Raw genomic sequence first — 11215 nt, 5'->3', positions numbered from 1 at the left:
GTAAGAGCATTGTGAATGTTTGTGGACTGTTGTACGGTAATCACTGATAGAATTCAAAAGACGAACGTTTCTTTCCAAAGTGTTTTGAGAGAGAAAAATGGCAGAGTCCATACACAAAAAAAAGGCAAAACTAAAAAAGTAAAAGCAAATAAATACGTGTATTTTCATAAGAATTGGCTGACAAGTCAAAATGTAACACAGAACAGGAAATGCAAATGGTAAAAATCACCCTATTGAAATGAAATGATTATTCTGTTAAGAAATAAAATGCAACAATGTGTATGAAGAACACCTAACACAAAATGACAAAGGTTCAAAATAAATGGTTGGTCAAAGATATAACACCAGAATTCTAATAAAAGGAAACAGGAGTGGCAAAATTAATATGAAAGGATAATTTAAAGCAAAAAGTATTACGAAGGGTCAGGATACAGAGATAAATTACATTACAAAATACATCATAAAACTTTATGCACCAATAATGTAGTAAAAAGAAAAAAGGACACCCCAAAATTGCAGTGGGAAATTCTAACTCCTGCTACCTGCCTAGAACAGAGTCTGAGGTCTTGACAGGGGCGTAGAAGAAATGGAAAATACACCCAGGATAGCATTAATTGGTTTCAAATCTTAATGCCTAGCGCCACACTTCCAATAGGATACCTGTGTGTCTAACACTCTGAAATGCAGTAAGCATGGCTGAGGAACTAATTTTTAAAGTTTAATTGAATTTTAATTGAACTCATTTTAATTAAAATTCAATTAAAATTTTTTTCTGCTAAATGCAACTTTATTATTTGGTAGAACCACATTTTACTTTAACCATCAAAAATTTAGCTTCCAGATTTAGATGTGCTGTAAAGGTACAATAAATACTGTTTTGAAGGTTCCAGAGAATGTTTCTAAGAACGAATCATTACTAGATCACATTCCAGTAAGAGAAAATTAGAGTCCAAGAGACTTTAAATCCGAAGAGAACTTTCCTTTATTTAAAAAAAAAAAAAGAAAATGAACTAAAAGTCTAAAAATAAAAATGAAAATGCTAAACATCAACACCTGCAGGATGCAATCAGCTTTAACACAGTCCCAGATCAGTCATTTTACCCCTTTCAGGGTCAGACACCTCTGAGGATGGGATGCAACAGACCCTCTCCCTAGAAAAATGCACACACATGAAGACTTCTGTGTATCATCTGAGGAGGGCCACCCGCATCCAGAAGCCGCCAGGCTATAAATGCCTGTGTCATCGAAAGTGAAAATAAATTAACTAAGCAGGCAATTAAAATTCAAGGAAAATGAAACAACCCTCAAGGAAACTGGGAAAAGGAACAGCAAGATAAAAGCCAGGATAAAAACAGCGGAATTGTTAAATCCATGAGCTGTTTCTTTGGGAAAAAAATCAAACAAAACTAAGAAACAGCACACTGCTAGAAAACAAATCAAGGAAAGAAACCCTGCATCAATATTGTTAGAAATGAGAAGGAACATATGTGACGAAAAACAACGCATTCAGAATTAAGGGAGTACTCTGCACAATTGCATACTAATACATTGGGAAAACTCAATTTTTTCCGCTTATAAAAATCCAAATTACCAAAATTGACAGAGGAAATATAAAACCTAAATCAACCACCAAAAAAAAAGTTCCTGTTTTTTCTAAAATATATCTTTTATAAGATATATTTTCTGCTCTCCAAAAAGGCCTCGAGATGTGATGAATTTGCTTGTAAAATTATTTCCGATTTTTGAGGTGGATTCCACTCTTTCAAGTCTGTGTTCAGCTAACGTTTCCTGGGTGCCTACTCTCAGCCCAACAGAGTTGTCATGTAAGGTCAACATTCCTGTGTCATAAAAAATGACTGGAAGGTCATCAAATTCATCCTGTGAGGCACACTTGACCTCCTTAGACCTGACAAGGGAGATAACCTCCATAAGCTTTGTGGAGAGATCAACAGAACAAAAACTGGTGTATGTGTGTATATGTGACTATCTGATCATTATCTCTTCTAGAATGAGAACTCACAAGCGTGAGAGCAGACAGGAAGTTATTTATGTAAACAATGCGTATAAATTAGTAACATCAAGACCTCTAAGTGAACAAAGATTTAAATAAGAAAAGCTGACAAAATGTTTGTTGAAAGATGTTCAAGCTCAAGTTAAGACAAGTACTATCTTACACGTTAAATTAAATTGATTTTCCCCCAGAGCACACATTTTGCCTTGTGTCAGCCCTCTACTCTTAGCTCTGGCGTGGCCCATTTTCCTGAAGATTGTCTGGCTTTCTGGAGCAGGTAGATTGCAACGTGCCTAATCTGCCAATAAAGGCAATGAAGGCACAGAACAGACAGCAGCAGGCAAGACACACCAAGTGCTGCTCATTTGTACGCGTTTGCCTGTTCTGAGCAGCGGGTGATGTTAAGCACTCTTCAGACACGCTTGCTTTTGACACCTATAAATGAACAGCATGGAGTAACAGCCCAAATGCAGTTTTTAGCAGATTATTAAAACAAAGCATGTGCTTTTTCTCACTTCCCTGCTTGTTTAAAAAAAATAAATAAATAAAAGTGAGACGGACCCCCGTGTTGTCTGTGCCTTTCTATCACCTGTAACTAATGCTTATTGAGGAAATAACCCTTTACAGAGAAAAATCAGTACTTCAGTCTTACCCAAGCTCCGTCCTGGAGGTGAAACTTTCTTCCTCATCAACTTCTATTTCTTATCTGCTTCATTACTTTGGAGTTCTAGCCAGAAGCAGGATGTGTCAAAAAAATCATTTTGGAAACTTGACCTGGTTTGGAAATTTGGAAATTTTCAAGTGAAGTAGCAGAAGACTGGTAAATCTGGTTCCAAGTGGAGTAAGATGCCCAGGGCCATCGTTACAACCACACTGTGATCTGGCACAACAGAATTTTCTAAGGGTGTCTCATTAGGTATTGATGGCATGAAATAATTACTGTCAAAGTGACCTTGTTGTCAAGGGGATGTAAACCAGCAAATCATCTAACACCAAGATAACATGGTGATACATTAAAATTGCATTTTGGTAGGATTTTAGCATGTGGTGGATTCAAAAGTGAAAAAAAAAACCAAAATGTTCTTTACGCCATGGCTTGTGCTGCGTAACGACAAGCGGCAAAGACAATTTTTAGTAGGTAGCTCCCGCTTCAGCATTCAGTCTTATGAGAAGTCTGCTTTTAAAAACTTCTCCTGACAAACTGTACTTTTTACACAAAAACTTTTTTAGCTCCTTGATAACTGTTGGAAACAAATCCCTTGCCCCACACGTCCCTGAAGAGCGGAAACAGGACACGGTGCCATGGCATCACCGGAGGGGATGAACTGGTGTTATGCAGTAACCGAGGGAAGTGAATGGCTGGAGGCTGATGGCTCCTGAGCACCCGGTCAGATCTGTCTTCACCTGATTTGCAAAATGTTTTAAATGCACTCAACAAATACCTTCTCCTGCCTCAAAGAGATTTAGTTACGGTCGCCAAATTGGTGCAGCCAGTGGTTATGAAAACAAGGTTCACAAACCATTGGGTCAAGTCCCACCCGATGCATGAGCTAAGTTATCTAAGCTAAGAAACACTGGTAAAAACACCCTCTAGTTCTGATTATTAAGGGGACACAGGAATCACTGGACTGACCTGATTACCTGATTACAATGGATCCAGGGACTATGTGGTTCATAATGCTTTTGGCAAGCAGCATGACAAACAGTGCCATGGTGAGGGATGAGGCAGAGGCCGGAATGGTCTTCTAACCGAAATGTGGCCTCACTGTTCGCTTTCTTCAATGGTACAATTACAATAACATGGTAACAGTGTTGCCATTTGCAAAGCATTTCTCACAGACTCAAGCTCCACCTTCATTTGCAGATAAAATAACCGCCGGCCGAGCAGTTTCAACAGCTTTACCTCTAGGTTCAGACAATGTTAAATTCAGAATAATGCATATCTCCTAAATAGATGCAGGAAGGTTAAAAGCAAGGTCTTTCGAGATTTAGCCAAAGTTTGACTGTAAGCTCTGCCACGTCCTGGGGCCTTACCATTTTGGCAAGAGATTCTGCCCCTAAGCGCACGTGGTTTTCCCTAGCGGCTGGACCCAAGGGGAACATCCCGCTTGTACCTGCTGTGCCGAATGGCATCCTACTGTCACCAGTGAACAGGGCAGAGAGCAAAGACAGGTCTGTTGTTTCTAAGGAACATCAAAAAGAAACTGGCCCAGACCGTGAAGAGAAAGTAAGTGGAAAACAGACTTGCAATCTGTTCTAGGACGGACCACAATCTGTGGGAGACACAGATCTGATCTACTCAGAACAGTTCTAGAACTAAACACCGGGGCTCCTACTTCAGTGTTGTGTGTGTGCAGGCTCTCAGTGCAAATCTAGGAATGCACGAGTACCCTGGAGCATGGGAACACCATCTGAGAACACCTGTTGTTTGGCGGGGGCGGGGGGGTCACGGCAGGAAAATTCTATGTCCGTGTTACTCTGGAAGGCAGAGCCTGGCTCCCAGCCAAGGAATGTTCAATACATTATACATACACCTTCTGAATAGGTGTAGATAATTTTATTACAAAGACAGGATGGGAGGGGGAAAAAAGCCACTCAAAGTTTCAGTAATTCAATAATTTATTCCTCTAAAAAAGTGTGTAAAAGTATATAGCTCTCATTCACAAGGTATATATGAATGACATTTAAAATGGAGGCCTTTTAGTATTGTTTCTTTTTATCAAAGTCTTTAGTGTACTGTACCAGCGCTATACTGTAGTTTTAAATGAACTTCACATATTTTTGTATTCTTTCAAATTGTTTGCTATATATAAAAGAAGCTCACTGCAAAATGCTTGAAGGAAAAAAGGAAACAAAAGAAATTCAGAACTTCCCAGAAATGTACAGCTTTTACATTTAAAAAAGGTTCTGAAATATACATACAAGCATGCTGGACAATCCCACCCTCTCCCCTCCCCATTTCCCCTTTTTAGTTCAAACCATGGTAAGAGTTCTGATTTTTGCAGAATTTCCAAAATTAAAAATAAAAAAAAAATAAAATAACTTCTCACTCTGTAGCAAATCCAGGGCTTGTACATTTCAGATTAATTCAGTAAAAAACTCACAAGTAAAATAATGCATATTTAAGGGAAATATTATACAGACTTTTTCACACAGAAGTACATAATAAGATTTTTTAAAATCTATTGCCATTCATTTATTTTTGCACAAAAACGTATAAATATGTCACCAGCTTTTCTTAACTTAAAAAACTTAAATAAAAGACACCAGATGAAAACTACCCTTTGCTGCTTTTTTTTTTTTAATTTTTGTAGGGGTTTTTTGTTTTTTGTGGTTTTTTTTCTTTTTTTGCTTAGAATTGGGTTTCTAGGGAAGAAAAGCCCCTGCATTAAAAACAGCCCATATTAAAAAAAAAAAAATTCAAAGTTCTGATGAATTCTGGGAAAAAAAGCAACCCCAAAGTGGTAAAAGATTACAAATATCTACTTTACAATTTGTCTTCTCACCAAGATAATTTTATACAAGTTTACAATCTTCATCATCTTATGCTCTTCAAAAGGCCTTGAGAATTTTTCCTTTCTGATTAAGAAAAAATAGCACTGCAATATTTTTAAAGTCAATTTTACACTGTACACATTAGATACAAATGGTTTGATATATCAGATTTTTTTTTAACCTATACATTGCGAAAGTCACCCCCCCCCAATTGGTGGTACAGAGAATAAAATTATCCATTTACAAGTTATTTCTCTGCTTACATATTCCCACCACACAACTTTTTTTAATATAATGTTTTAAACGTTAGATTATTTCAAGAAAAATACTTTTACAAAATCATATCAGTTATTACATTTTTCCTTTTTTTTTTTTTTTGTTTTTTTGTTAATAACCAGGATATGGAAGTCTCTTGGAAGAACTTTAAAATTTGCATGATTCTCTCCACAGATGACTAGAGCTCAACAGTCTGACCAGAGCGGCTTGCGGGAGGCAAGCCCACGCCCACTGCCCTCAGACAGAAACGTGCTATGATGTCAGGGTCAGAAACGGGGTCTTAAAGACAACCCTCTTGGGCCTGAAATGAGGAGTCATAAAATACTTCAATTAGCCATTAATGCTTTAAAAAGGCATTATTTTTTTTTTAAAAAAAGTCCCACCACAAAGGCTCAACTTCAAGTACTAATTTAATGGTTAAGTTGTAATATTTCTTTGAAATAATATTCCTATGGTCCAGAAAAAAGTCACCATATTTATAACTGATTTTATGAGCAAACACTTTCAATTATGATATGTACATGAGTCCCTTTTGATCTGATGAGAGGAGAGACCTGGCTTTCAATAAGAATTCACTAGAAAATATATTTCCATTGTGACTATATAAAACTAATGAAGGTACTTGCCTCCATGGCTCTGGGTTGAGCTTGACTGCCTGCCTTCTGTATAAAAATGTTATCCTTCATGAAACGCTGGCCACTTTTAATAAGAAACATGGCAGAATGTTTACCCAGTTTGTTCTTAATAATAAAGCCTACTGCTGGGTGGTTTTGAATATATTACTTTTTAGGCATATCTCCCCAATCTCTTTTCACTCCTTTTCCAGCTTCTAGGACAGAGGTATGTAGTCAAAGAATCCTATGGTAGATCTGAGTTGGGTTTCAGCTACTGTACCTGGTCCTCATGAATTAAAAAAAAAAAAAAATCAAAAGAAAGTCACAAAAAAACATGACAAAACAACTTAAAATAAATAAACAAAATGAAGATGTCTCCAGACCTTTTCTATCTACACACAGGTATGAAGTCAACCAAAGCATTCATGCCAATCTAGATGGGAGCACTAGGGAGACAGAAACCCCGTTAAGAAGTCATATACTTGAGCTGGTTCTTATTTTTAAAAAGTCCCAGATTATGGAGTTCAGGTAACCCACAGGCCATACACCAATAACTAGAGGATTTCATCCAAAAGGGCTAAACTGCCCTTGTTTTTAAACAGAGACTGGAAACACAGACTCTTGTGCAAAAGGATACTGTCTCTTCTGTTTCCCTCTTAAAAACCAACAATAAAAAACTTCCTGTGGACCAGTGGTTTGGGGCTGCACACACCGTAACACTGGCTAAAAGTCACTGCTTATTGGAAGTTTCCAGGTCCATGAGAGAAGTGTCAGTGAATCCCTCTGGTAATGAACACTGCAGAAATGACATGTGCCTGCTGAGGAGTAATCACAGTGCAGGACTGTGGAGAGTGGTCTCAAGAGGATGTGGGGCATTTGCAGAGTGTAGCAGGTTCCTTGGACTGAGGTTGCAGGGAGGAGGAACTGAGCCAGAGAGAACAAGTGCTTTTCCAATTAAAGTATATTCATGATGGCATTGTACAACTGAGTGAGCACCACAAAGTGGACGGGAAGGCAGGAGGTACGGTCCTGGGTGGCCGGATTGCACGTGAGCCAGGACAGAGCGTTGTACTGCTCCAAAACAAACCTGCCAGAGAGAAGACACAAGTCAGGGGCACAAGGCGAGGCACAGGGGAGGCTGACACTACATCTGAACATTCCAGATGTCAGCGGGGGGGTGCCCTGGGTCATTCTTGCCCTTGTCCCATGTCTCCCTGCGGTACTTTTTCCCATGCACCCACCTCACCTAGCCCAGTACTACTGGCCACAAGTGGGGTCCCATGTGCTGTCTGTATGAAACAGGCACCGGGGTTCAAGGAATTCATAGTTTAAAAAAAAAAAAAAAAGCTTGTGAAATAGCTCATGGATATTTTTATATTAACTATTGAAATGATACTGTTTTTCATATACTTGATATTATTCTGATATATTTTTGATACAACTCTTAATATTAAAATTAACTTCACCAATTTATTTCACTACTTTAATATTGCTACTAAAAAAATTTAATTAGATATGTGGCTTCCATTATATTTCTCTTGGACAGTGCTGAACCAGAGACCCTGAAAGCCAAAATCATGTTGATTGGGTTCTTGCCTAACTATAATTTCCAAATCATTTAAGAGCTACCAAACATTAGAAAAAGCTTGCCTACTTCCTCAAGGTACATGAAGAATGTTTATGGCCTGCTAAAGTGCAAGAGAATTAGTGCACACTTCTCGGAGAGATTTCCCAACTACGGAATTTATGTTCTGGTTAATTTTATTTATATAATCTATGTCAGGGGGAGTAAAAAAGATGCTCTCAAAGCCAAGTGCTTTACGTTCCAGACTCTGTCTTCTAACCACCCACCCGGTAATTCTGATCGATTTTCATCACCATAAAATGCCTCCTTTAAATAGGAAGCAAAGGCAACTGTACTCGCACATACCTAATTTAACAAGGTACACTATTCTCCCTGTCTGGTGCTCACACGGGGGGGCTGCTGCTCTCACTGGCTAATCAGACAGTGCTCCCCTGCACAGAAAGTAGCACCCTTTCCACATTTTAATTAAACACCTTGGAAAAACAAAACTGAAGGAAGATTATTTCAAACCGTACAGCTATGTTGCCTACGTCTGTATCTACCTTAAAACATCAGATGTGGTTTTGGAGTCAAGAGGATGTGGAACCCGTTGAGAATTCCTGGCAGGGAGAAGTTCGTCCGTCTGTGCTACAGAAATGTGGTGATGCAGCGAAGCCTGGCAAAAGAACAAAGACAGTTACCTTCCTGGGCAGGAAAAAAAGGCAGACCCACGTCTGCTACAGATGCCCCCTGGAGTCCTTAGAATAAGTCACAGCTTCTAGAAGCCTGAATTTTAAGCTCACAGTAACCCCAATGTGATCCCAAATAACTCCATATCCTAGAGTTGGAAAAAGGCTAGCTTGGCAGCAAATACAAATGCACTGCAAATGATTCGATAACGTGCCTCTTCAGGTCTTAATCTCTAGAAGGCCCCAGGGTCTGGATACGGCTGACTGTCCCCTTGTGGTGGTGGTTTAACCTGTTCTTCTATCCTGACTTCCCGTAAGTTGCTAGATCTAGAGACTCAATTAGGTTCAGACTCTTTCTGGGGAGCGAGGGAAAGAGGGTGCAAGAACACTTCGTAACTGGTGCTACGTCCTTCTTACTGCATCACCTCAGAAGGCAGCTAGTGTCTGCTGCCCCACTGGATTTAAGAGTTAACCAGCATGCTCCATTCATTATAAAGTTCCCCACCAATTTTTCACCTAATGGCTTTAGCATAGTTTACTTTATTCAATAACTGAGAAATATAGTATGTGAAGGAGAGTTAATACATATGCTTCTCTATTTTTTAGTTTTCAAATTAATGAATTGTTGCTCTAGTAGCTTCAAAAGGTGACTGAGAAAATGTTCTGGTTTTCAGCACAGTTATGAACCCATGTATTTGTTTTAGTCTCCTGCTACCACCGTTCTTTTTTATGTTCAAACTGTCTCATCACTGGGCAATGGGAACCCTCCAGTAGGCTCCTGGGTCCTTTGCAGTAACTCAATTATCTTACGCAACTTCCCTGCTCTCCGATGTGACAACATATCATAGGTTCATCTTGAATATCTCTTACTTCAGACCTACAATCAGTCATTTCTTCAAAGAAACTCTCTGGTTCTTTCAAACGGTAAATGGCTTTCAGAACCACAGCTGTGGCAAGAGAGCTGTAGACTGAGCTAAAGAATGTGCACACCTTTCTTAAGGGGGAAAAAACAAATCTGCGTTCATCCTGACAACTCTAATTTGAAATAAAGATGACATGGATTTTTATATAACTTCCTGGTTTCATCATCATATGTCATAGCCATTAAAGAAAATGGCTTCAACTGTTTTTGGTTTAACCTCCCATTGTTTCTTTTTGAAAACACAAGCAGGTGTGTGCATGCACGCATCTCATCACAATTACTACAAGGTAATCTACACTCCACAGAAGGATTATATGACAACAATCCTGACTTTGTTGTGGATAACTAACACTCCACTGAACGGAGGTACTAGTTTATTCAACCAGTCCCTTACTGGTGGACAGTTTGTGTGTTTCCAATCTTTTACATTTTTCATTTTTTGGTGTTGCCAGCTTCTTCTGAACAGACTTCCAGAGGTGGAATTGCTGCACCAAAAGGGAAGCGTGTGGGGTTGTGTCACCTGGCTCTCCTACTGGCGCCAGGGCCATGTCCCCACAGCCCTGCCAACAGAGCATGTTGTCAAACTTCTGGCTTCTTGCCAATCTGTGGGTGAGACATGGATTTCATTCCTGGTTCTTTCATCCAAACCGGAAGTGGGCGATCTTTTGTTTTAACCCTTAAGTTGGATGAAAGGGTTCCAAGACCTACACAGGAAGGAGCACGTGCCAATGTAAATTTAGCTGCCTCCTGCCCTACTCTAACGAAGAAAGCTGAAGCCTATGGCAGGGGAGGAAGAGATCAGCCAATTCCGATCACCTCTGCCCCAGCTTACCTTCACCGATGGCAATGCAGCGTGGACTGACACACAACCACGTGTCCACCCAACACGTAGCCTGTGGGCCCCACAAAGTCTCCACCTTGGGTTAATGTGCTTGATTGCTTCCTTTGTGTCACGGTTTTGGGTTCCTCTCCTGCATTCTACTCCCCACCCACCCCAACTGTAATTAAAATACCCTCAGAGTATATGAAGATGTGAAAGAAACAGGGAACACAGTAAGACATGGTGACTGAGACACAAGTTTCTAACCACACCTGAATTTAAGCATAAGTCCCTCCTCCCCCAAACTTCAAATATGACACCAAACCAACCTTTAGGAAGAGGGGGCACTGATTCTGAGCCTGGGGACACGATGACCAAAACCACTGGGGGAGATTCTCCGCTTTGGCAGTTGACACAAAATACCCGAGGGCCAGAGGCTGCTGCTTCAGCTCCTCAGGTGCCTCTCTAGAGAGAAGACGCTCACCCTGACTCTGAAAAACAAAGTTCCAAGAGCATGATCAGCGCTTATCACTTCAAATAAAGCTTTGCACATCAACTCTTTACCAAGTCACTGTGCACACTGTGGACCCCGTTCTGGCAGCTTTTCGCACAAAAATGCCAGATGACTGAGAAAGGTCAACAGGGGAACTTTGCTGCATGCACAGACATCTGATGAGAAATATGGCCCAGGCAGAAGGTACCAGCAAAACCTAACTCCATCCGTCCAGCAAATGCAGATTTTTTTGCTCTGGGCTTTTCCTGTTAAATGTAAGATGTGTTCTGAGGCATTAGGTGTCAAACTAAAGGTGGAAAGAATGGCCTCT

The 11215-nt window shown here is 39.9% G+C and overlaps 1 protein-coding gene across 2 annotated transcripts in view; it reads right to left on the bottom strand.

Annotated features, from left to right (window-relative positions):
• Positions 1–4612: 4612 nt before the first annotated feature.
• Positions 4613–11215, bottom strand: part of MED13L (mediator complex subunit 13L) — a 301400-nt gene continuing 294797 nt past the window's right edge. For both annotated transcript variants that reach the window (XM_028116491.2, XM_028116492.2), the window contains exons 29-31: positions 10721–10882; positions 8524–8636; positions 4613–7483 (exon numbers count right to left, since the gene is read on the bottom strand). In XM_028116491.2, coding sequence (XP_027972292.1) covers positions 7351–7483; positions 8524–8636; positions 10721–10882 — 408 coding nt within the window. In that variant the 3' untranslated portion in view covers positions 4613–7350. The remainder of the gene's footprint in view (positions 7484–8523; positions 8637–10720; positions 10883–11215) is intronic.

This window comes from Eumetopias jubatus, unplaced genomic scaffold (genome assembly GCF_037043125.1).
Source record: "Eumetopias jubatus isolate StellerSeaLion01/CBP00866 unplaced genomic scaffold, mEumJub1_p1.0 scaffold_16, whole genome shotgun sequence".
Taxonomy (NCBI): domain Eukaryota; kingdom Metazoa; phylum Chordata; class Mammalia; order Carnivora; family Otariidae; genus Eumetopias; species Eumetopias jubatus.
The sequence above is the reverse complement of the archived record's forward strand: the minus strand, read 5'-3'. Positions and strand labels throughout refer to the sequence as shown.